Source organism: Acomys russatus, chromosome 3 (genome assembly GCF_903995435.1).
Source record: "Acomys russatus chromosome 3, mAcoRus1.1, whole genome shotgun sequence".
Lineage (NCBI taxonomy): Eukaryota > Metazoa > Chordata > Mammalia > Rodentia > Muridae > Acomys > Acomys russatus.
The window spans coordinates 77074301-77100704 of NC_067139.1; the positions used below are offsets into that span (position 1 = coordinate 77074301).

The following is a 26404-nucleotide window of genomic DNA, read 5'->3' on the forward strand; positions in this document are numbered from 1 at the left end:
TTTGAATTCCTGCCCTGACTTCTTCAGTGAAGAACAGTGTTATGGGAGTATAATCCAAATAAACCCTTTCCATTTCGCTTGCTTTTTGGTCATGGTGTTTCATCACAGCAATAGAAACCTTGCATCAACCTGGCTAAGCCAGGTCTCAGATATTCGGATAAACACTCTTGTGGACATTTGGTGATATAATTTACACTTTCAGTTGGTAGACTTCGGGCAAAGCAGTTCGTCTTCCGTAGTAGTCAGCAGGACGCCTGAATACTACAAGATAGACTTACCCTGCACAGGAGGATTATTTGGCTTATGGCTTTCATAGCTCATCTACAACACAGGCTCTTCCTGGTCCCTCAACAGTTTGCCTTTCAGCTTGAACCACAATCTGCTGAGTCCACAGTCACTAGCCTCTCACTGGATTTTAAACTCACCAGTATTCCTAAATCAAAGGAGAACACTTCTACACACACACACACATACACACACACACACACACTTCTCCGAAGGACACTGACTAATGTGATTTCTAGGCCAAATTGTGCTGTCTTCTTTCCATACCTACTAGCCCTGCACCCACTGACTTTTGACATATGGGTCACAGAGGAAACTTCTGCTTTTCTCAAATTCCAAGGTGCTATTGCTCCAGATGACTTCCTTTCCTTAGCCAGCTAACTAGAAGCGGGTGGGGAGCATCCTGGAGAGATGGCTCAGCAGTTAGGAGCGTGTTCTGCTCTCGGAGAGGACCCTAGCTCTGCTCCTAGCACCCTGGTAGGGAGGCTCACAACTGCTCGTAACTTCAGAGGCTGAACTGTGTAGAAGCCCGCCAAGGCCGACCCACCGACAGCAGCTTATGGCCTTCTCATACACTATTAGCGCGTTCCTATTTGGCGAAGAGGAAGGCTGATCTACACAGGTTAATACTTGTGCACATCCTGGGATGGTAAAGAGCATTCAACGTCCAAGTGCGTTTAGACCCTGTTTAGTATTCCCCATAGTGTTGGTGTACATGACCGGGTACGGCTGCAGCGACTGTCTACGTGATGTGTTTTCACATGGATGCTTCCAACGCAGGGGGCTCTCCGTCACCAATCACCACGCCCTTAAAGTTAAAAGCAGTTTACAAGAAAACTTTTAAGAAAGCCGACAAATCTCCCTAACCTGGTACCATTCCGAGGACAGCTCTCCAGAGGAGTCTCCAAAGCGCTGGGCTTGTCCGGGAAACCACGTCGCCCCGCCCCTCGCCACGTCCCCGCCCCCAACTGGCAAAGGGGCGGGGCCTTCCAGCCAATCAACTTTCTTCCGGGCCCTCCTTCCGCGCGTCTTTCAAAGTCTTCCTCCGAGCCAATGAGCACTTAGAGGCTTGGGCCGTATGGAACAGAGCGAGGATGTGATTGGTCGCCGGAAGGCGCCGCGCCACCGCCCACGCGGACGGACCAATGGGCTGACAGGGGGGCGGGCTCGGCGCGGGCTGCGACGCGGACGCTGCGAGGGCGGCCACACTGGTTCTACGGCGTGCCGCGTCCCGCGATGAAGCCGGTGAGTGGGGCCGGCGGGACGCGAAGGACCCTCGCTGCAGGGACCGGCGGTGTCAGGGCCTCGGCTGCGATGCTGGGCGGGCAGCGGTGCGACCCGCCCTGCGCGTCGGAAAGGGGAGGAGAAGCAGCGGGGTCGCCGAGGTTCGCCGGCCGCCCTCGGGGGCTCACGACACCCCAAGCCATTCGGCTTGACTGTCACGACTTGGTTTGTGGGTGGCTCGATGCCTCTCATGCAAAGGCTGTCACGACAGCCACCCTCCTTCGGGGCCCTCTTGGCACTGCGTATTCCTGTTTGCTGCAGTTCGGGATTTATCCACACCTGGCGGCTGGGAGGGGTGGAGTGGATGGACAAACACGCTTAAAATCGTGTTTTATAGTGTGGGGGTGGGGAGGAGTCCTAGCCAGGAGTTGAAGCCCCACCTGACCTACAGCTCCTATCTCAGAGGTGACAGACACCCCACTTAAAGGCTTCATTTAGGTTCCGTTGAGTTTTATACCAAACAGCAATCCAGAGAAACCACAATCTATAGCTTGAGTCAGTTGTCATGCGCTCCTCTGGCAAGACCCTTTTATAAAAGAGCTCGGAAGCCCAGCAGCCGCTTAGGGCTGGTTAGTTTTGCCCCCCTACGTCCGTGTCCTTCACTCCTTGCCTTCTGACTCTATTGTCCCCAGAGAGGAGTAAGCTCTGATCTCAGTGTCAGCTCTCTGGCACACAGGAGTCCTGTTCGTTCTGGGAAGGGGTGGGAAGCACTCCGCCACAGCATTCTTCATTTTGACATTCAATAAAACTGACATTTTTATATACACTTGCTGTTCAAATGTCTGGTCTCAGATGGTTCCAACTAGGGGAGTAGGAGAGTTTTTTGTAGATTTTGTTTGTTTGTTATCCCTCCATGCAGAAGTGCTGCATCCAGAACTGAGGCACACCTGCTTAGATTAGCATATAAGGCCCATCTGGGCTTCTCTAATCCAGTATTTCATAGAGATGAGGGGAGACTGGCCCATGTGTATGTCTACACACGTGCAACGCTGTCTGGGGGTGAGCAGTCTCCACTGCTGTATACACAACCCTCCACCCTGTGCTCTCTCGTATTTTCTTTTGAGCCAGCCTTGCCATGTATCCCACGATCCTAGAACGACTTGTACCTCAGTCTCCTCAGTGCCGAAATCAAAGGCTTGCATCATCATACCTGGCTTAGCCCTTGAATTTCCACATGGGTTGCTTTAACTTGACCACGTACCTAGAAACCCGGAGTTTCTTCAAAGCTTAGCGTGCTGGTCTCTGAGGGCCTTTGCAGCTCTCTAAGTGGTTAGCTGTCCCTCAGCTCTACAGCGCATGGCTTTCTGCTAGCTTGGCACTTCCGCTGCTCTGTAACCTTGCACACTGCTGTCTCTTTGTGCTAAAGGTAGACAGTGTACCACAGGGTCTTCAGTTCTCCAGAGCATGCAAGCAGGAGGTCCAAGAAATGTTTGAGAAGGGACAGGCAAGTCTTACTTCAGACTTGAGGGAAACTGATCTAGGATGGACTCAGGTGCCTTTCTGGGATTATCCAAGGGCCAGTTCCTGCAGCCAGATACCCTTGTGGTCCAAGTCCAGTTCTGCCCCTTTGTACAGTACTGTGATTAATCAAATAGTCAAGAGAAGTCATTTATTAGTTATATTGCTGGTCTCTCCAATAGTCCAGATTGATGATCAAAAAAAAAAAAATTGCAAATATTAATTCAGTGGGTGTTTAATCATGGATTGGCTATATAAAAATCATATCCAAGTATTCCTTGCAGTAACTTAATATGACATTTCTTTTGAAGCCCATTTCAATACAAGCAAGTGAGTTTGATTCTTCAGATGAGGAGCCCATTGAAGATGAACAGACTCCAATTCAAATTTCATGGTAAGTCAGCATCAGTGGTGAGCTACCCTATTTGATGTTACATTGTATTTGGGCAAGGTAATACATGTAACTGAAAATATCAGGTATTCTTCATGCCAATTATAGAGCTTTAATCCTTTTTGGGTTTGTTTGTTTGTTTTTTGGGTTTTCAAGACAGGATTTCTCTGTGCAGTTCTTGCTTCCTGGACTCACTTTGTAGACCAGGCTGGCCTCGAGCTCACAGAGATCCGCCGGCCTCTGCCTCCCAAGTGCTGCGATTAAAGATGTGCGCCACCACGCCCAGCTAGAGTTTAATCCTTAAGAGACTTTCTTACTCCATGATTTCTTTACTCTCTGATATGAAATGAAACCATGCTTCCCTCTTTTTAACCCTTCTTTAGACACTGGAAATAAAAATCTTTGTAGCAGCAGGTAGGCACCAGGCTTCTGAGATGATCTCCAGCCATGATTTATGTGTTCTGTTAGAATTAGAGAAACAGTAACTCCAAAAATGGGGTGTTTAATGGTTTTGCTTTTCAAGTTTGGGTTTTGCTATATAGCCTTGGCTGTCCTGGAACTCACTCTAGACCAGGCTGGCCTCTAACTCAGAGATCCCCTGCCTCTGTCTCCAGAGTGCCGGGATGAGAAAGGCATGCACCATCACCACCTGGCTGGTGTTTAATAATTACTCATTGTTAAGTCCTATTTAATACCAGAACTATTGTCATGGTGATATGTCTATCAGCAGACCACGTGAGATAAAAGCCACACCAATATTACTATATGTCTACACAACATACGCAACTTGAGGAAGGAAGGTTCATTTGAGCCCATCATTTCAGAGGTTTCCATCCACTGCAGCAGAAGGAGAGTGCAGGGCAGGGCAGAGGAACTCAGACCATGGCTGCCAGCAAGTAGAACAGAACAGCAGCATGAAGGAGCAGGGAAGGACATGCCCCAGCGACATGCTTCCCAGCCAGCCACCCCCTCTTCTCCACTCACCTTCCAGTAGTCCATTTAGATTTTTAATCCAGCAAGGGATTAAGCCATTCTTTAGGTTAGGACCTCTAGTACAGGTATGCTTTACCAATCCCTCAGGTAGTCCTTAATCCAGTCAGGTGGGCCAACGTCAATCTTTCCATCAATCAATTCCCAAGTCTTGGCATGAGACTTATGGCTGTGCCAGGGTCTCTATGACCAATGACCAAAGGCTTCTCTCATCGCCATAAAGCCAGTTGTTTCACTGGGATGTGGCTTAGCGGGAGAGCACTTGGCTATCATGGACCAACCCTGTGTTCAAGCTCCAACACTGAAAATAAAAGTCCTGGTGTCTCAAGGAGAAACTCATCCCCTCTGCAGGAAGAGGGAGAACTAAGTGTTGTCTCCACAGGTCTTTTATTCTGTCATTAAATACACATTACCTTTTATTCCCCCATCAGCTCCCTCCCATGCCAGATCTTATCCTGTGATGCCTCTGGCTTTCCTCCGAACTTATCTCCTGACAGGGAGCCTCTGTCCCTGGGTATTGTAAACTAGGACTGTACATTCTAGAAACATTTTCTATTTTAATCAGAATTATTGATAATAAAGAATTGAGGGGCCGGGCCTGGTGGCGCACGCCTTTAATCCCAGCACTCAGGAGGCAGAGGCAGGCGAATTGCTGTGAGTTCAAGACCAGCCTGGTCTACATAGTGAGTCCAGGACAGCCAAGACTACACAAAGAAACCCTGTTTTGAAAAACAAACAAACAAAAAAGAATGGCATCCTGTTTTCTTTACATACAATTATAAGGCAACTTTGACCCCCAAAAGGCTTAACATAGCAAAATTAATATTAAGGTGGGGTTTTCCAGTTCGTTCAACTAAGGTTACTACTGACTGAACACCTCTGCTTCTGAAATCTGAAATGGCCCAAATTCAAAACTGTCTGAGAATCACACAGTCCCTTGAAAAGATTTCCTGTTTTGAGCATTTTGAATTTTAGATACTCAGGATGCTCAGTTGTTCAAGTCTATGCAATCCTTCTAGAATCGAAAAACTCTGAAAACCGTCTGGTCCCACGCATTTGGGATCACACCACAGGTGCCTGGCTCTGCCCATAGGGATCTAGGAGTCATTACCTTTACAGTAAATTATCTTGCTCTTTTACGATTTAAGTTGCATTAAAGTCAATAAGTCCCTTCCCGAACTTTCAGTCACTCTGGACCTTTCTTGTTCCCCACACATTTCACTGGTATTTTGTGAGAGCTGTGAAATGTTAAGACACCCCTCCTTACTCTGTGGCCTGCACTCTTGCTGGGTAGACTAAATTTCCATTTGTAACTTTTTAAAAACTAAGCTTGAGAGCCGAGCGTGGTGGTGTGTGCCTTTAATCCCAGCACTCGGGAGGCAGAAGCAGGTGGATTATTGTGAGTTCAAGACCAGCCTGATCTACAAAGCGAGTCCAGGACAGCCAAGGCTACACAGAGAAACCCTGTCTCAAAACAAAACAAAAAACCCTAAACTTGATATATTTTTCTTTACAGGCTACCTCTGTCACGAGTGAATTGTTCTCAGTTTCTTGGTCTATGCGCTCTTCCAGGTAGGTAAGAACGCGCGGTTGGATCTTGGTGAGCTGACAAGTGGCTCCGTGCACTCCGCAGTGCCTGTCACAGGACAGTGAGTTGGTCCTGCATCACCTGCATCCGGGGCTGCGGTTCAGTAAGCCTTAGAGTGAGGTACAAATGAGCTGAAGACCATGGCCAGGAGCTCCTGCGTCAGGACTGCCTGCAGGGAATTTACAATTTCTACAGCTATGTTCCTAGAGTCTAAGAAATTAATAGATACATAGCCATGGCTGTCCTGGGACTCACTCTATAGGCCACGCTGGCCTCAAACTCAGAGATCGGCCTGCTGGGATTACAGGTGTGCGCCACCAGCGCCTGGCCTAATAAATATGCTTTCTTATACAACCCCAAACTGATTTTTTCTTAACTTGCCTTCTCTGTAGGTTGTAAATTTAAAGATGTTAGAAGAAATATTCAGAAAGATACAGGTAGGTTCACTGTAAGAAAAGCTTACTACTGGCTTTGCTTTGCTTTAAGCCTGAAAATCTGTCAAACTATATTCTCTTCTTCTCAATACATGTGACATTTCTAACTGTAAACTTCCCAGATGTGAAGTGGTGTTTGTGATGGGCACTTCATTTATCCGAACGTAACTATTTTCACAGTCCTAGTTACACACGTCAGCTTCGTCTGATGTTACAATGTGTCTGTTCAGGAGGGAGGAGTATGTGAACAGGAAGCACGCACACTTCCACGCCCATGACTCAGAACATACGGGTCCTTGCAGACTTGACTGTGGTAGTATAGATTAGGCCTGAGCTGGGAGCTCAGGATGCTCCCTCGGGCAGATGTAGAAAGCCATGCAGGTGGGCAGGGGCAGGCGCCATCTCCTCACGCACACACTGCAGCCTCCTAACCACACCCTAACCACACCCCACCTGCGTGCTAGATCACAGGAGCAATGCTGGAATCCCGCAGTATTTTAACGGAATATTATAACCTATTTAAACACCTTTTCATTAGATATTTCGTATTTACAAATTCTCATTTGTTATTAGTTTGACTGAAGAACATAACTCCGTATTCTCTCTTTTAGCTATATTTAAACGTGTCCTGTCCTATTTATGTGTTCATCTGTGTGTGTGTCTGTCTTGGTCTGTTGGCAGAGGAACTAAAGAGCTACGGAATCCAAGACGTGTTTGTTTTCTGCACCAGAGGGGAACTGTCAAAATACAGAGTGCCAAACCTTCTGGACCTCTACCAACAGTACGGACTTGTCAGCCACCACCATCCAATCCCAGATGGAGGGACTCCTGACATAGGCAGCTGCTGGGAGATGATGGAGGAGCTGGCCGCTTGCCTCAGAGACAGCCGGAAGACCCTCATACAGTGCGTGCGTGCGTGCGTGCATCCCCAGACACCACACGAGCCATACGCCAGTCAAAATGACTTCCTGGGCTACTCAGCTGCGACCTTTCGTTGTCAGGACTAGAGAGCTGATGCGAGGGCAATGCCAGTGTAGGGCCTGGCGCCGAGGAGGACGCACTCATGTGCTGCCTCACACGTCAGGAATCCTGGCAATGGGCACATTGGCGAGCTTAGAGCAAGTACAGCAGAGGCGTCTCCTTCCCCCATCTCAGCCTCAGTGTGTGGCATTATTCTTGCTCTGTCATGTCTCACTGGCTTGTCATTTCAGCCTATCGGTTGTTTGCAGTAGCAATGAAGTCACTTGCTTGACTTTCAAGATTCATAGGGGAAAAAAAATCCCTAAGCAGTAAGCAGTCGTTAAAATATGACTTCAAGGGGCTGAGGAGGTAAAGAAGTTGGCAACGTGTCTGCCACTCAAGTGTGAGGGCCTGAGTGGGAGCCCCAGCACCCACGTGGAAAGCCTGGCATGGCAGAGCCTTGTTTAAACCAGCATACCCATGGCGAGGTCATGCAAAGGCGAAATTTCAGAATACACAACTGTGTGTAATTTCTTTGTTTAAGTTCATGCAAAATAGTATCAGATGCAGCTACTAAAAAATACAATGTTTAGGCTTATTTTCCAAGCAGATACTAAATTTGTTTTTCAATATGTTTAAAGCAACCTCTGTCTTGCAGAGGTCAAAGCAGTTGAGTTTGGTGAGGCTGACAGATTCTATCCTAGCAGGTCCCAGCAACCCCAATCCCTGCCTGATGCCTGAACAGAGACCCAGGCAGATGGGTGATCTCGCCTTGAGGGATGCTTCAGGCTTCCATCTGACGCTGGCTTTTCCTTGTTTCCCTACAATATACTTTTTAGGATCTTTAAAGTGATTCAGACTAGTGTTTTCGAGCTTTGATGGTTGATGGTAATTTTCCTGGAAATGTAGTTTTGCAGAACTGTTGCCATCTTCGCAGTGCTAGGTCATGTCCACTAGCATTCACTGGCTTCTCTCCGGCCTGTATAAACTCTGCCTCATGCAAGCCTTACTCTGACACAGGTTCTATTCCTAACACCATCTCACAGGTAAAAGGGAAGAAAGTAAGGCCAGCGTCAGGACTGGAGCCTCTCTAACCCTGTGACCTGTGTGCTTGAGATAGAGGATGAATTACCATGTGATTGGCACTTGGTCCAGAACCACTAGTACTTGACTGAGAAGACAGATAGTCTTGGCTCGTACTTGCTTAAGGCTCCATTTCTTAGATGTGGCTCTTGGAGTTCAGCAGTCACTGATGACGTACTAAGGCCGCTGCCTCTGACCCTTAAAGGAGTTCAGAACACCCAGCAGGAATGAGCCAGCACTGCTTTGGGGTGACGACAGCAGTGCCAATCTGAGCGCAGGCCGCTGCGCTGGGTGCTGGAGAGGTGGAGGGGAGGCAGAGAGAGCGGGTCTTGAGTTGTAACTCAGGACAGAATGAAAACAGACAAGCCTCAAAACTCCTTTTCCCTTTCAGCTGCTATGGAGGACTTGGAAGATCTTGTCTTGGTAAGAAACATATTTTCATTAACTATTTAATTTAATTTAAAGTAAGCAAACCTGTTTGGGGACCTCGCTTCATATTTAAAGGAAAGAGAGGACAGTATAAGTTTCCTAAGACTCAGAGACTGAGTAAGGCCTTACACTTGGCTTTTCCCAGAAGGCCTGGGTGGGCGTGCCTGCTGGCTTTGGCCTAATTTAGCAGAGTCACTTACAAGGTTTAGTACCTGTATCTTTTTTTTTTTTTTTTTTTTAATGATCTTTTCATGGAGGTGTTATGATACTGCCCAAAAATGCTAAGTAGTATCCAAGGGACAGATTTTTGTACAAAATCACAGCACGGCAGAGGTAGGAGGACCAGGAGTTCAAGGTCAAGCTGGTCTGCACTGAGACTCTGGCTCAAAAACCAAACCCCAAACAAATAAGACACACAGCAACAAAGTATAGTCACCTACTGTGTATTAATTTTAAAGTGTGCTGCCAAAAGAAATTAAAGACAAAACAGGATAAACAAGATCCAAATTAACAACCTTTGTAAAAGAAAGAACACTGTCAAAACTCAAAGCCCTTAAGTTAGAATGTGAAAAGGAAAATCGCACACCATCTATCTGACAAGGGAATATATCCAGAATATATAAAGTACTCCTACAGCTCACGATAAGTAGGCCAACATGGCAATTAGGCAGTGAGCAAAGGATGTGCGTAACAGGTCCCAAAATACACAGCCAGAAAGGACATGGAAACGACGCCTAGCAACGCCAGCCAGCAGGACAGCCATGGTGTTCAAAAGTGGAAAGAATCAGCAAGCAGTCCAAGAAACGGGAGCCCCGACCTACTGCTGGGCATGTAAAATGGTGCAACTACTCTGGGAAGTTCTTTTCCTCAGCCCCAGAAACACAGCTGCCGTGACTGAGAAGCCCACTCCTAGCTCCATACATGAGGAAAGCAGGGCAGACATCCGCACAGAAGCATGTGAGGCAGTGTTTGAGGCAGCTGTGTAGTTAGCATGAGCCACATTAAACTCTAAGATCAGGTTAGCCGTGCAGAGTGCAGGCTAAGGGACCTCAGTCCTCTGGTCCATGTGCAGCCTTGTCACACTCAACACAGTTTGCAGCAACAGCACAAGTCCAATTGCTATCAAGTCTCTGCAACAAACCCAAACCAGACTTCTAACAGCCCATTGTTTTTCTGTCACGTTCTCAGTAGCTGCTTGTCTCCTCCTATACTTGTGTGACTCAGTGTCACCACAGCAAGCCATAGACAGCCTTCGAGATGTCAGGGGATCTGGGGCAATACAGACCATCAAGGTAAGAGCCAGACTGCTCTGTCTGCTGTAGCGGTGACTTCAGATACAGTGTGGGGGGTGCAAGAGAGCCCTGAAGCGAAATCCAAAGCTGCCATGCAGATCTAGATAGCCACCTGGTTCACAGTTTACACTTACATTTAAATACAGCCCAGGTGTCTGCACAAGCCACTGAATTTTGAAGCCAACAGTGAGGGTGCTAAACGCTGCACTTCACTCTCTGAGGCATCGGCCACAGTTCAGCTTCTGCCCGCCGGTTCCTGCGCTGACACTCACACGCAGTGAGGAAACGCCACTATCAAAATTCATTTTCTTGGGTAGATTTGTCTCCCCAAGCTCACCTCTGATCCTGCCCCTCTCACCTCCCGCCTCAGCCAGCATCTCCTCCTCCCTTGTAGGTGCAGAAGCATCTGTTGTTCCTCAGGTGTGGGGTGTACGCCAGTCCTCGTTTCCTGCAGTGTATTTTAACATATCTTTACTCCTTTTTCAGCAATATAACTATCTTCATGAGTTCCGGGATAAACTAGCTGCGTATCTGTCATCAAGAGACTCACTATCAAGATCTGTGTCCAGATAATGAAGATTCCAAAGACACAACGACCCGACTGACCGCGATGAAGTTTCCAAGTTCTCTAGCAGAATCTGTATTGAAACAAAACTACTAGTGCTACCATCCTGAATATAAATGCTATGTGCAGACACTCTGAGGCTGTCATGGAGTCCTGTTCTGTCACAGCAGAGGAAAGCAGAGTTGGTACTGTTGTCCTAGAGCAGAGCCGGGGGAGAGGAAGATGAAAACTGCTGAGGTGCCATACCTTACCACACTCTGGCCTCATCTGACTGTCACTAGTAAGCATGTGACACAGTAACAGGAATGAAGTTTTTGGCTGGGCAGTGGTTGGGGCACACCTTTAATCCAAAAAGCTGGGGGGGGGGATGGCGGCGCACGCCCCCCAGCACTTGGGAGGCAGAGGCAGGTGGATCACTGTGAGTTCGAGGCCAGCCTGGTCTACAAAGTGAGTCCAAGATGGCCAAGGCTACACAGAGAAACTATGTCTCGAAGGAAAACAAAAACAAAACCTTGTGGCAAATACTAGTTCCCAAAGTAAACAGAATAAGCAGCTGTTAGCACTCATTCAGACACTAGCTGGAGAGATCTGAATTTTAGTCAAAGTTAACGGCTGTAAGAGTCAGTCAGTAAATGCAGCAGCAGAGCACCTTTTCCTCTAGGCATCACTCCGGAAGATCGTTCAGAACCATCTCCTACGTTACGTTGCTAACAGACACTTTTTAACTGCAGGTGTGGCAGCAGGTCAATTGGTTTGAGTAAAAGAAGAGCTTAACGTCACTGAGCCTTAGCATTACTAGGTTCCAGCGAGGTGGCACACTAAGAACAAGGCCAGTCAACAGGGAGTCTGCATGTTAACCCTGGCCAGCTCTCTCCTGGTCAGCAGTCCTTGTGAACAAGAAAGGAAGATGAGGGGTGGCTGGGATATAATTAGAAGGTTAGAAACAAAGTGTCTCGCTGCACCTACTCTAAGTGTAAGTCGTCAGTGTCCAGAGCAGAAAGAGGCGGCGAGGAGGGGCTCTGCAGACCACGGGGCCGTGTGGGCGGCGTTCTCTGTGAGGGGCTCGCCCCCCTCTGGTTCTTCGCTCCCTTCCTCCACATGTGCACCCCATCACCTAATCTGACGGCGCCATCTCTCCCCAAGCTGAGGAAGCGTCACTGCACTAAAGAACAGAACAGTGAGAACTCCTCGGAGGAAACAACAGCACACATCCACACACTGTCCTGATCATTAGGGCTCTACAAGTTAGCTGCTGTCTTTATCATTTGCTGAAGGAACTTCTAAACTATTTATGGCATGTTCAGTTGCCTTCACCCTCAAAGCATGTTTATGAAAGCATGCAAACATATGCCTCCTTCACAACAGCACCAAAGCTCAAATTCAGAAACCGGCCGGCTTCAAGCTTACCTTTAAGCTGGCTGCTTCAAAAAGCAAACCACAACACATAAGACCTCACACACCCCAGGGACTGGAATCAGCGAAAGGACACGGAGCCACCCGCAGAGACAGGTGAGGACTGTTCAAAACCCACACTATAATGATTTAATTCTAAAAGTGACAATAGTATGTCTTTACTATGATGGACTGAGTGAGTCTGAGAAATAGCTCTTTGTAATATGTGAAAACAACGCACTGCAAAGTATCTTCATTTCAGAGTTTTATTGTGTTGCACTGAAGGAACAGCAGGGCAGTTACACAGTTCTCTCGTTCATTTTTGAAAATCTAAAGTACTTGCAAATTCTTAAGAATACCTTGACCACTGATTAGAACAGGAAGCGTAATATAACCAATTTCTTAGCAAATAATGTCTTACAAATAAAAACACATTTAAAATAGCTTTAAATGCATTCTTTACAGGTAATTCAGCATGTTTATTTCACTTATGCTTAAGAATTAAAGCAAGTGTATTACTGTGACGGGAATGGGGGGATCCTCCTCTCATGCAATATATAGGGACCACGTTCAAGTCAACAGAGAGAGAAATCCCACTCTTCTCACTGTTGTGCCCGTATATAATCAACTACAGTGATAAGTGAGGAAACCTACGATGTTTCCCACGATTCAGATACACATTTTCAGTTCACCAGCAGCACCTCATATCTACAGCTAGTTTGCATTTAGATGGCATTCCATAGAACCAAAGTGAGCCAACAAGTCCTCTCAACAGAGCTCCCAATGGGCTGAGGGCAGCCAGTAAGTAACGCATCACTCGAGGGCTACGGCTGTTCCTTAAGAGTGCAAGCTCAACCTGTCAACACCAGAGGTAAGCATTTTATATTAATTTATACGTAATTCCATTTAAATTCTTTATCCAAGTAGAACATATGAAAACAGTCTTTCCACAAGCAAAAAGTGTGGAAACATTTAAAAAATAAGAGTCATTTTTTAAAGTAACTGATCAGATTCCATAGGCTACTCTTGGAAACAGGACCTTGCTGGATAGAATCCCTTCATTGGTGGCGTTTTGCATGCACTTAACTGGACCGATTCTTCTGCGTTGTTCTAAGAGCTCACCAAAACATAGATCATGCTGAAACAAAGAGAAAAGCTGTTAATTGTTCATTCAAATGCCCTTCATTACAAAAGTTAAGCCCTGACATAGCCACTTTATACAGCCAGCTCATACATGGTACCGTACATCACAGAAAAGACCACTGACAGGTTCCGAGTGTGACTTTAATTTGCATGGACTTTGCCTATTGCCCCTGATCTCCTCTCCAACTTCAGCAAGCAGAGCACTCAATGAGGAGCGGAGCTCAGAGAGGCAAATCCAAACACCACTCTCTGGAGCATCTCTGGAGAGCTGGTCAGTGCCACACCTGCCAGGCCCTGCACACGGCCTCACTCAGCTCAGGAGGCCAGTTACTGGTCCCATTTTATGCAAAGGAGTGGCCAAAGGAGGACTGTTCCAATTACCACCTACTAAACAGGTCTAAGCAACAGAAATGGGGACAGTGAAAGGGTTACCCCCCACCCCACCCCCGAGAGGGAGCAGCAAACCTGTAATTTAGGCTCACAAAGTACAGAAGGCAAGTTTACATCAACAGAACATCACAAAGGCACTCAGAGGAGCCATGGGAGGGGAAACATGGCCAAAACATAGTGTATGAAATTACCAGAAAATAAAATCACTTAAAAAAGAAAGAGATGCCTCCAAACAAAGCTAGGAGCTAAATACACGTGGACAACTTTAAAACAAGAGCCTCGTGTCCATGAGCTGACGAACATTCACCACAGCTCTCCACAGCTCACCACAGCTCTCCACAGCCACGCATCTCCAGCACATGTCTTTCCTTCTCCTTCAGCAAGTGTATTTTAAGTGCCTACTTCACTCCAGCAGGACCCAGAAGTTAGTTAAGAATTATGAACATGAAAATCTGGGAGAAACTAAAGAACAGGTAGAATTTCACCATTCAGAATCTAGTCACAGCTGGAGATGGGGCAGCCTTAAAGGGTCACAACCAAAACCACACAACTATTCACTGCACCTCATCCCCAGGTACGCAAGAGACAACCTCCACACAAATTTCATTTGTCTTTTTCTATACTGGAAACCTGGATGATTCAAATGTGAATAGAAGCTTAAAGATAATAAACATAAATTGATAAAAGCTTGATTATTTCAACTTAAAATAGCTAACTTTTTTCCCCGAGACAGGGTTTCTCTGTGTGTAATAGCTAATTTTGAATGTTTTCATTATTTTATGCGTTTGGGTGTTTTGCCTGCATGTGCATCTGTGCACCACGTGTACAGTACCCTCACAGGCCAGAAGAGGGCATCAAATCCCCTGCAACTGCAGTTGTAGATGGGAGGGAGGCTCCATGTGGGCGCTGGGAAACAATGACCTCTAACTGCTGAGCCATCTCTCCAGCCCCACTGTAACTAACTTTTAAAAAATATTTTGAAAATGAAGAGCAAAGACCTCTGCAGTGTGCTTATACAGTATGAAGAAAACTCCTACTGCACTTTACCGTGTCCCATTCTAGTTTGTTGTTTTGATTTGTCTGAGATAAACTGGCCCAGGCTGTCTTCAGAGTCCTGACACGACTTCCTGACATGACCTTGAGCTGTCCTTTTCTAGCTTCGAGGCAGAGGTCTGAACACACGTTTCAGCTGTCTGTCTCCTGAGGCAGGGAACCATGTACGCTCTCAAGCACTCTGGCCTCCACACATCTTACAGTTACAGACATGCACCCACACGCGGCTGACCTGGCTTTATTTACTATTCCTAGAATGTTGCTCACAATACTGCAGTTTTGCCACACAGGCGCAGCTGGCAACACCTAGAGATATCTATCTCTGGTTCTCGTAACTGGGAAGGGCTGGGTACCATTAGAATCTTGCGGGTAAAGGCCAAAGGAGCTGCTGACTACCTCAACGTATAAAACAGTGTCCACAATGAAGAACGGTCCAGTGCAGAAGCTGAGAAAGCCTAAAGAAGAAAAGTGGGCTCAGCACCTGTGACACCGCCCTGCCTCATTCATCTCATTCAGATCAAGCCAGAAGATCAAGGGCAGGACAGAGTTTATAAAAACAGTAAGGTGAGACGTTCAACACTATCTGGGAAGATGATAAAGCCATTTAAAGTTTATCCAAATATGATATGCCCATACACTGTACAAACTCATGCAACCCTGTCCTCTCAGTAGATCATGGGCACAAGGATTGGTCTGTGCCAGCAGCGCCCTGGCCAGCGCCCTAACCCTGACTTCACGCTGGAGTGTGAGGGCCTGCTGCCACCCTGCCTCGACTCCAGCAAGGTGTTGAGACCGGAAGTCAGTACAGTTAGGCACAAGCCTAATCACACTTTCACGTCACATTTCAAACTTACCCGTATAGGTAGTAAAAAAAGGCTAGAAGGTAGAAAGCTAGTTTGCACCATCCTTCCTTCTGACAGTAGGCTAGGATGTCTGCATTCATGATGGTCGTCGGGTCGTAGAGTCCGGGCCCGCTCATCACCGGTCTACTCATGTACCTGCGACAGACACAGCCATTAGCATGTGGGAAGGGCAAGACGCTTGGGTAGGGAGGGACCATAGCGACCTTTCCTCGAGTGGGGAGGGTTTTTCTTCTCCAGCATTTGCTACAGAGAGCAGTGCTCCAGACACAGGGCACACCTTTGCTTACAGACACAATCTCTTACTTTTACCATCTTAATTTTAAAGCTAAAGACCCTAAGTAAGGATGGACAGCTATACAAATCACGTCTGATCTCTTGGATTTCAGAAATCCAATAAAAACAGGAGTAAGCAGGTACTTGCTTTTTGTTTTGTTTTTTAAATATTTATTTTTATTTTATGTGTACGAGTATGCTGCCTGCATGTATGCATGTGTACCATGCATGTGCAGTGCCCACAGAGGCCAGAAAAAGGCACCTGAACCCCTGAGACACAAGTTACAGTTAGTTGTAAGCCACCTCAAGAGTGCTGAGAACTGAACCCAGGTCTCCCAGAAGAACAGCTGTGCTCTTAATGCTGAGCCATCTCTCCAGCCCAAGGTGTTTTCTTTTAACTTTTTATCTCAACATAATTTTACACTGCCAGAAGGGCAGGGCCATTCACCCACAGTCTCCAAGCTGTGCACTGTCCGCACTTGCTTCGCGTTCCTTCTCTTTCTACCTCTAATCCCGAGTTCAGTCTCTCTGAAAACTTATTCAGTTACAGACATAATAGCACTTTACATCGAAATAATTCTTTAATGTATTTCCTGAAAGTGGGAGATACGAGATTCTGACATGCCCATATAAAACAAAAGCTTTCAGCTTATGGGGGGGGGGGGGGAACCCTCTATTCAGGTCAGACATTAACTATATAAGCCTATGGTTCTTATCTGGTTCTTATCTATAAGACAGCTAAATGCTTTATAAATATAAAAAAGGCACATATTGTAAAATTTGACTTATATGAAGGTTAAAATAGGCAAAACCAATCTAAGCTGATAGAGGTTAAAGGTCTTAGGTTAATGACTTGAATCTGGGCTCAGAAAATGTTCTGAGGGCTACAAGTGTTATATATTAATTTGTGTGGATTCACACATCCATGCGTGCATGAGAATTCCCTTAGTTGTCCACACCTGCCATATGTGGTACTGTGCCTCAGCTCCTCTGAGGAACAGTGACAGAAGCAGTGCAGGGCACCAAGAGTGACCTGCTTACTGCCCGACGCTGAGTCAACACTAACTGTCAACCTTCTTGTAGACATAAAGGTACCAAAGATGACTGTATCGACCACAGCAAAATAAGATGTACGTAAGGAAATATCTTAAGTGTATTTAAATATTACCTCCAAATATGGTATGCCAAGAGGGGCATATTGAGCCCCAGTGTGAGCCACTCTGCCGCGCAAAGAAACATGACACAGAAGAAAGCATGGATGAGGTACTCTGGAAGGACAAGCTGCAAGAGAGACAGAAACATTATCACACTGCCGGGCCTGACGGCTGCTCATCTGCCCCTTAGGACTGGCAACCAAAGATGCTGCTGTGTGCTGTCTGCACACTGGGCAGAGGATAGGAAGCTCTCACTAGCATAGTAAGACGAGAAATTTAAAACTCAAATTCTTACAACAGCAACTTAAGCTGCAATTACCACCCAGATTGCTCAAAAATACTTGTAAGTCAAGTACAGTGCTTTTGTTTCCATCATTCAGCAATAATAACACAAAAATGAAATAGTCTGAGCACATGCAACATGGTAAAAAAATCCATAAAACAAACTCCAATTTTGAAGTTTATGTGTTTTAAATTTAAGAAAACCAAGAATGCTTCATGTACAGTATTTAGCAAGTCACACCACTTCCCCACACGCTGTTCAATGGAAAGCCGCCCAGCCAACATGTCAGCACAGCTGGGGAGGACACTGAGGCACACAATGCAAGAGACACACTTTCTGCAATGTAGGAGGGAAAAGACACAATTCTTAACCATGAAAGAAACTGCCGGGTCCCAGAGCTCCCGTTGTTACGCAGGCTTCGCAGTCCTCTACGTCTGCCTATCCACAAAACGCTACAAGGCAGAAGACCGCAGAACCTCAAAACTCAAAGCCAATAAGCCTTTTGACAAGTAGTGAGGAAAAATTAATTCAAATGACATATATGCTTTCTGTAAAATGTAAAAGACTTAATGATTTGTTTTAAATCACTTTTTTTTTTATCCTAAATGGTTCAGTCTAATGTGATGAGTTGTTAAATAATCAAAACTCTGTGAAGCCAATTCTAGCCAAAACCCTTAAGTCCGCTGCAAAGACCGATCTACCAACTGGCTTCACAGCAGGTGAAGACTGTGTGAATCGGGTCCTTCTGGGTTTAGCACGGCTGCAGAGGTGACACAGTTGCCCTACGTGACCCAGCGCACCTTCTCATGCTCCCAAAACACTTTTCCAGCTGACAGCCATGCGGCCCACTAACCCTCAGCAGCCCCACACTCTAGCCAACCACTCTTTCACTGGGCTGTATCCTCAGCCCCAGCATCAGCTTTTTAATGGGCACGATTTTAAATAAAGTCCCAGTAGAGCCAAATAAGTCACTAACACGGTATTTCCTGCAAATGTAAGCAATATGATACATAACTAAGAGAAGCTCTACATATGCGTTATATACATGTGCATATATAAATGATATGGACATGGATGATCTTAAGGCCAAATTTCTGTAAGCAAGGAAATGTCCAAAGGAGATCCTTAAAACTCAGTAACTGCAACCAGAACAGACCAAGGAAAACACGCAGTACAAGCCACACTGAAACTTTCTTTTTTTTAAAGATTTATTTATTTATTTATTTGCTATGTATACAGTACTCTGCAGGCCAGAAGAGGGCATCAGATCACATTATAGATGGCTGTAAGCCACCATGGGGGTGCTGGGAATTGAACTCAGGACCTCTGGAAGAGCAGCCAGTGCTCTTAACCACTGAGCCATCTCTCCAGCCCCCGGAACTACTTTCTTAATGCCAGTTTAAAAGACAGGACAAGATGCTGCTTTAAACTCTGACAAGCCTACTTCAGCCCTAAAGCCTGAGACCTAACAAAAGTAACCGCTTTACAACTGCACTGGAGCGAGGTGGGAGAGACTTGAGAACCACACGGCCCATCCATCCCAGCCTTGTCCTGGAGAGCACACGCCCACAGGCCCCACAGCTTCTCCCCCTCCAGTAAGAGTCAAACTGCACTGCATGCCTCGTAAATGTCCAGAAACATTTGTGAGTACTTCTCACAAAAATGAAAGCTTTGTTTGTTTTTGAGACAGGTTTTTCCTATGTAGCCTTGGCTGTCCTGGAACTTGCTCTGTAGACCAGGCTGGCCTTGAACTCAGAGATCCACCTGCCTCTGCCTCCCAAGTGCTGGGATTAAAAGTGTGGCTAAAAATCAGAACTCTTCAATCACTCAATTACCACAAAACTCATTCTATTTACAACCCAAAGATCATATAAATCCTAGTATTCAGGAAAAATACTTCATGCAAACATGGCTGAAATTATTTGTACTGAACACGAAGAACTATATTCCCTTATCAAGTTTACATTTTAAAAATCATACTTGTCTTCCCCCATACTTTGGCAGAACTGTAAAAACAGATTTAAATAGGGAAAACTGTCAGATGCTCTGCTGTTCAGCCAATTATCGGCACCCTAGCCAATCCGCAGCTCCTGAGCTAGAACCAACCCCCAGCTGCAGGCGTCTCAAACACTTGCCTTTTCTCAGTATGAGTTTCTTTCCATTGAGAGAAGCCAAAAATCACACACTATATGCTACGATGACATTTGTCCCTCTTAAAGTTAAATGAACTAGAAAAACAGTTTGAACATCCAAAACCAGACTGTCTAGCTTATGACCTCTGCCTTAACCGCTCTGACATTAGCCTTGGTCTATTATGTATGGAGCGGTCTACTTGCATGTGACTCCTGCCCGCCAGAAGAGGGCACCAGATCGCACTATCGATGGTTGTGAGCCACCATGTGGTTGCTGGGAATTGAACTCAGGACCTTTGAAGAGCAGGCAGTGCTGTTAATCTCTGAGCCACCTCTCCAGCCCCATACCTGGACCTCTTAAAGCAACTCAACTAACTGTCCTACTTATGAGAATGACTACTCGCCTACCTGAAGGAAATGCTTCTGTGCAGAGCCTGGCACCAGGAAGTGCTCAAGTGAATCTGCCCAGTAAGCTCATCGCTTGACTATCTAAAATAACACAAAATACTATTAACAAACCAAAAGATCCCAGCTTCCGGACTTGTTGACAACCGGTTTTCGCGGCCGAGGCAATGATGCTCTACAGCGCTCACCTGTCCCTTCCAACCACAAAGCATTTTCTCATTTTACTCCTGCAAGCAGGGACGCCAGTAACCTGGAATCTGTGATTGCTCCTACACAGAGCTTTGCCACAAAGGTTCTCAGTAGAGACCCAGTGCAGCGCTCACACTGACCTGCTAAGCAAGGATGAAGTGCTAACTGGCTTAGGAGGGCTTTTTCGAGTCAGAGCCTGAGAGCAGGGCTGCTCTGGTCTCCTTGCTGCCCCGCACTACAGCTGCTTCCTACGACTCACCTGTTGCTTTACCACAAGCAACTCTTTAGATTCCGACCTGTCAGGCAAAATCAATCCCACAGACTAGAGAAGAGCCCTTCAGATGCCAAATATGTACTAGAATCAACCCAAACTACAATGGAGGTACTTTATCAATAAATCTACCACAGATCAGGGTTAGACAGGCCTGTCTTAGAATCTGAGGTCAGTACAATATACTAGGAATAACCACATAGACACATGTATACAAACTGCTAGCTACAAAATTCTGACATCTTGAGGCCAAAAGATAGCGTCACCACAAACAAGACTCCATGATCCAAGCACAGAGCCAAAACAAAGGCCGAGAGAGAGCAGCTGTGTGAGCCCATATTCTCGCAGACACACAACCAGAGCTGACACTAGATATGGCAGCTACGCCCACACTACAGCCTATGTGTCGCTGTCCCCCACTATCAATGTCATTTTATATTGGCCAACTGTCAAACACTGTGCTAAATAATTTAATATAGCTGTGCCTATGGCTATAACGAAAAAAAATGCATTAGCATTTAACAGCTTTCCCTACTTAACTAGGCCAGCAAGCAAACATTTGCATAAACCGTGAAGTGTCATGGACAAGCGGTGTGAGCAGAGCAACACAGGTATGGCCGCCCTGGCCCTCCCCGCAGGACGATGAGGCATGAGAACATTCAACTGAAGAGCAGTACACACCTGTAGTGCAATTTTGACTCTTTTAATCTTTTTGACCTTTTCAACTGTCTTTGGCCGACAATGTAAAAAGCAGATTGGAAGAATGTTAGTATGACAGCTGACAAGATCACTAGGGGATTAATAACAGAACAGTCAAGTGTGGCACGAGAAAGTTCTTTTTTTGTTTTTTTTATTCTGCCTACTTCAAAACATTCCGAGGTATCATGCCACTGAGAACACTGGCCATTTTCAAGTTATATCAAGTTAAAACCAAACAGTCTTTTAAAATCTAAAGCCAAGGCTCGGCCGTGACTTACAGGGTTGAGGGTGTTGCACTGGTCTATAGGGTTCTTGTAGTCAGTCTTCAGCTCATCAAATGCTATGATCTAAAAGTAAAATCAGAACAGTTAAGACCACTCAGAGTTAACAGCAACAAGCCCGCCCCAACCAGACAGATATCAGGGAGTAAGACAGCAGTGTAAGGAGACGTTAGCACCAATTTACACAGGAAACACGAACGTGCTAAAAGGAATCTGAGAATCAGATTAGAGACCTGAAAACGTGTCACCATGACCACAGTGACCTCAGCCTCGGTTTACCCAGTGCTTCCAGTGAGGTTGCTTTCTCTATGTCATATGAGCTTTTCCTCCCCTGAAGCTATTTAGGCAAAGTTCCCCTCCACTCTTCCTGGACCACCCCTTCTGTGGCTGTTCCCTGGCTCCGCTGGGCGGAGATTACTGTCTACGCACGGCCTGCCAGCATGCCATCTCTCACTCTGGACTACTGTGTCTGCACGCACGCCCGTGTGCACCTCGGGGAGAACGAGCATTTTTAATTATCTGCGCAGCCTTCTCCCTCGGCACAGCGCTCTGGGACTCCACCACCAAGGCTACTCACGCCCACGTGGCTCAGCGCCCTTACACAGGACTTCAAAGTTAAAACGCACAAAGAATCCAAGGCGGGGATGTACACCACCTGGTGGCATTAACTCAGGTGGCAGAAGTCAAAGCAAAAGGGTGTGTGGGGACCTGCTTCAGCTGGTGCCACAGGCCACACCTACCTCTCCTGTCTTTAGATGTGCACCCCACTAGCATGGGTGAGCAAGAATTACACATTTCTAGCTTTCACTGTGCTCACTTTTCAGCTAAAGTTCTCAGTTTCGGAAGAGCACAGGCTTTTCTTAATCTCTAGATGTGTATAAAATACCCCAACCTTCTGTGATTAAAAACTCTAAACAGAAATAGGAGGGGAAAAAAAAACAAACAACTGGTATTAAAATGTAATATCCAAGAAGGCCAGGGGCTTGAGAGGGGTGGGACATTGGAGGAGCTGGAGAAAGGAGAGGGGACAGAGGGACATGATAATTACATTTTAATTTTTAAAAATATAAAAAAAATACAACAGGTGGTGGTGGTTCACGCCTTTAATCCCAGCACTCGGGAGGCAGAGGCAGGCAGGTCACTCTGAGTTTGAGGCCAGCCTGGTCTACAAAGTGAGTCCAGGACAGCCAAGGCTACAGAGAAATACTGTCTCGAAAACCCCCACCCCCCAAAAAAGTAAAAAAATAATTAGTTAAAAAAAGCTTAACCATAAAAAGCAGAAGGCGCCCTGCCCAAGCACAGTTTGTGCCGCTGCCAGAACTGCGATGTCTGGTGCCAGTTGGAAGGACTGAAGCCACGGGGACACCCCCGGATTCCAGAAGCCACGGGGACACCTCCGGGATCCCAGAAGACACGGGGACATCCCCGGAGTTCATCAGCAGCAGAAATGGGGTTTCACCCAGGTGCCGAGTCAGCAAGACAGTTTACATGTCACCTTCTCACCCGCCTGAAAATGGACTTTACAGAAGCTCACAGCTCACACATGGAAGAGGAGGAAGAGCAGCAAGCAGCGGCACTAAGGCACCATAAAATCCCCCTGTATTCCCCAGGATCCCCCCCCGTATCCCCCCCAGGATGCCCCAGGACCCCCAGGGTCCCCCCCCCGTATCCTCCAGGATCCCCCATATTCCCCCCAGCATCCCCCAGGACCCCCCAGGGTCCCCCCAGCATCCCCCAGCGGCCATGTGACTTTTAAGCATTTCATCCTCTACTTCTAGGGTTACAAAAATAAAATCTCAAGTTAAAAAGTTTTTTTTAAATATATAATATACATGGCAGCAAAGATTTCCTTATGTACATTACTATGGCTCAGGGTCTAAAGTATGAACTAATGTGCAGCACATTACTGAACAGAAGGGAGCTTTAAAAAAACTAGGCTAAAAATTTTAAATGTACAGAAGTCAACAAAAGGGATTTCCTGTGTCACTGATTCCCAACACAATAAACGTTAAAAGTGTAAGTGTGAGGTTTAAAGGGAATAAGCTTTGACTGGCCGTGAGTATTAACGAGCGGCCACATCACATTTATGGGATACATACTTCAGTAACCCTAATGCAACAGTACTACTACTTGCATTTAGCAAGTAATTTAGACTCAAATTAATTGTAAGTTAACATGAAACTATTTTTTTTTTTTTTTTTGGAGCAAGATCTTATGTAACTCAGGATCAAATGTAGGAATTCGGGGCTTCCAGTCACCCCGACACCACGTCCCCGTGCTGGCCTCACACTCCAGCAAGCGCAGTCTGCAGGATTGCTGCAGTACTGAGAAGTGGGGGGCGTCGGCACGGACCGGGCAGGTCCTAACCAGGTGAGCACATCCCTCGTCAAAACTAACTTCCATGATTAGACAGTTCTTTCCGTTGGTTTCCAGGGATCTCCTCTAATAGCCTACAGTAGGAATATACTTGAAATTATCTCCAAAAAACTCCAGTAATTAACTGAACTAAGGAATCTCTGAGTCTAATAGCTCTTAACTGATCTGCGGTACAAAAATTTTCAAGTCTATAACAGGACTTAAAATTATCCATTTCACCCAGACACGTTCCTTTCTAATGAAGTTACCTTTTTTGTTTGTTTGCTTGTTTGTTTTTTGCAACACGGTTTCTCTGTGTGTCCCTGGCTGTCCTGGACTCTCTTTGTAGACCAGGCTGGCCTCGAACTCACAGCGATCCACCTGCCTCTGCCTCCCGAGTGCTGGGATTAAAGGCGTGCGCCACCACACCCGGCCTAAAGTTACCCATTTTTTAAAAAATTACAGGTGGTGGTGGTGGTTGTTTTTCTGAAACCAAAACACAGAATGTGGAAATGCGAGCAAAGCACCCAGCACTCTTCTATGACTCTCCACCATCCCAGAGGGCATCTGTAAGCGGGGCAAACGACTGGCACTCAGGTACACAGACCCTTCAGCCTCCTCAGAAGCCACGGCGGGGCCAGCTCACACTGCTCAGCCACCATCCCGTCCTTCCACCAAAGGGTAGAAGATGCCCTTCCAGGTGTTTCTTACTACTACGGAGCGTTGTGAGGCAGCAGTGTTTTCTGACGCAGTGAACGGCCTACACCAGCGTTCCCCACGGCACACGCAGACAGGCTCTAAAAATGAGTACGCTCGCACTGCGAGCGGGAGGGACCCGTGGTATATCTACCACCCCAGTTCTGAGACTTCTGCACATGGTACTGCTGCCACTGAGTCACGCACACGACAGTGATGGAACCTGGCGTGGTATCTCCACGAGGGTGAGCCCGCCCCACCATCCAATCATACCCATTATTCCAGCAGGTACCGGGAGGGCAGAGACAAATGAAGTCAACGTTTAAGGATTGCTGATCTCCAGATGAGACTCTCCGTGCTTACGCGGTAAAGACACTCAAATCCTCGGCCTCAAATAGAACTGTCATTAGGGACAGGGCACAGCGAGAATGTACGTCCACCGTGCAGTGACATGAGCTGAAGGCTTCTGAGGATCTTCAAAACCAAATTAAAACTCCCTCTACTAAAGCAACCAATCCAGACCACAGAGGTGGCTCGGAAGGGCTGTCTGTCTCCTCGCGACCCAAGTAAGACTTATTGGGGGGGCGGGGGGGCCGGAAATGTGGCCAACGAAGTGATCAATCCAAGCTGCCTCAAAGTTCACCAGGGACTGCTATCCGAGGCCCGGTGCCGTTCTGCCAGGAAAACCGCCCACCAAGCGCTGCAAAGCGGAGTTGGAAAATCTGGCTGAAGTAGCTTATTTAACTATCTGGTTTTAACCGTGCTCCGAAGACGCCTTAAAAGGCCATCTGTAACTCAAGGGTGAAAAATTCGGGAAACTTCGCGGCGAGAGAGTGGCCGCTCCGTGCGCACTGGGCATCCACCCACCCACCCTCCTCCGCGACGGGGGACGCGGACAAGCCCGTCCGCGTAGACACGGCGCCCGCCCGCCCGCCCAGCCTAGCCCTGCTCGCGAATAGCGGAGCGGAGCGCGGCCTGGGTCCCCGCACTCCAGGCCCTCGGGGACCCCACGCCCGGGCTGAGCGCGCAGCCTCCGAGTCCACGGCCCCCGTGCATCCTCGCCACGTCCCGCAGCGCGCGCCCCGCCCCGCCCCGCCCCGCCCCGCGCGCTCGCCCGGGCCCCGCGCAGCCAGCCGCCGGCCCGGAGCTGCAGGAGGCTGCGCCGCCGTCCGCCCTCCTTCCCCTCTGCCCCCGCTCGCCCCGGCTACTCACGTGCCAGATGGCGAAGAAGATGAGCGCGGCGGTCAGCAGCAGCGCCAGCATGTAGCAGAAGGCCGCGAACGTGAACGCCATGGCCGGGGAGGAGGAGGAGCTGCCGGGCGCGCCGGGGCCAGCGGAGAAAGGCGGCGCACGGCCCTCTGGGTAAAACCATTCACTTCCCCGCCCCCGCCCCCACCCCGCGGCCGCCGCCGCCGCCGCCGCCGCCGCGGCCTCCTCCCGGCGCGCCTGCGCACAAGGGGCCGCCTGCGCGGGCGCCCCCTGATGGTCGGAGTCTGCGTGGCACGTCTGTGATCAGCCCCGCTGATTTGGTCCTTCGTTCTTTTTACTTTTTTTTTTTTTTTTTTTCCCAGTCTTTGACTAGTCATTTGCGTGGATGCCTCGTTTGTTCCAGAGACTACTCTTCTGGCTTGAAATGCAGAAATAAGTGAAAAGCGTCTGCCATAGCGAGCGACTAAACAGCGGCATTATAATGACCCTGTCAACCGGTACCCGCGCGTTCTATGAAAGGTCAAAGTAGGGCGCCCATCCGTCCTCCTGGAAGCTCATTGGAAGCTTAAATGAGAAGTCCCGGCAAAGGGAAGGGAGCGCTGTTGGTACAGGAAAATGGTTCGGTCGAGCAAAGGCGGAAATGGGAAAGGGGAAAAGAAAAGGAAAAACTATGTCTTAGGTACGTGCATGAAAGATCGTTGAGGGGTGATTTCAGAGACACCAAAATAAGGTCAGTTCAGGAGCCCAGGTTTACACCCAAACCACCCTCTTTTCAAACTTTTTTTGCTTATCACAAGATTGTAAAGACTTTGTTTTTTTTGTTTGTTTCTTTGTTTTTCTTATTGCAACCCTGTGAC

At 47.4% G+C, this 26404-nt stretch overlaps 2 protein-coding genes across 4 annotated transcripts; one reads left to right on the forward strand and one right to left on the reverse strand.

Moving 5' to 3' along the window:
• The first annotated feature begins 1448 nt into the window (after positions 1-1448).
• On the forward strand, positions 1449-10806 carry Cdkn3 (cyclin dependent kinase inhibitor 3). Of its 2 annotated transcripts, none has more exons than XM_051142943.1 (8): positions 1449-1530; positions 3339-3421; positions 5925-5980; positions 6389-6433; positions 7112-7334; positions 8865-8896; positions 10091-10194; positions 10681-10806. In XM_051142943.1, exons 1-8 carry the CDS (start codon positions 1522-1524, stop codon positions 10765-10767), a joined length of 639 nt encoding a protein of 212 aa, XP_050998900.1. In that variant the 5' UTR covers positions 1449-1521; the 3' UTR covers positions 10768-10806. The 2 variants fall into 2 exon arrangements, with proteins under 2 accessions (XP_050998900.1, XP_050998901.1); XM_051142944.1 differs by having other exon boundaries at positions 10094-10194.
• Positions 10807-12862: 2056 nt separating this feature from the next.
• Cnih1 (cornichon family AMPA receptor auxiliary protein 1) lies at positions 12863-25719 on the reverse strand. Of its 2 annotated transcripts, XM_051142954.1 has the most exons (6): positions 25551-25719; positions 21285-21353; positions 20989-21036; positions 17042-17154; positions 15592-15735; positions 12863-13289 (listed from the first exon to the last, which is right to left on the reverse strand). In XM_051142954.1, exons 1-6 carry the CDS (start codon positions 25629-25631, stop codon positions 13262-13264), a joined length of 483 nt encoding a protein of 160 aa, XP_050998911.1. In that variant the 5' UTR covers positions 25632-25719; the 3' UTR covers positions 12863-13261. The 2 variants fall into 2 exon arrangements, with proteins under 2 accessions (XP_050998911.1, XP_050998912.1); XM_051142955.1 differs by lacking the exon at positions 20989-21036.
• Between the last annotated feature and the right edge of the window lie 685 nt (positions 25720-26404).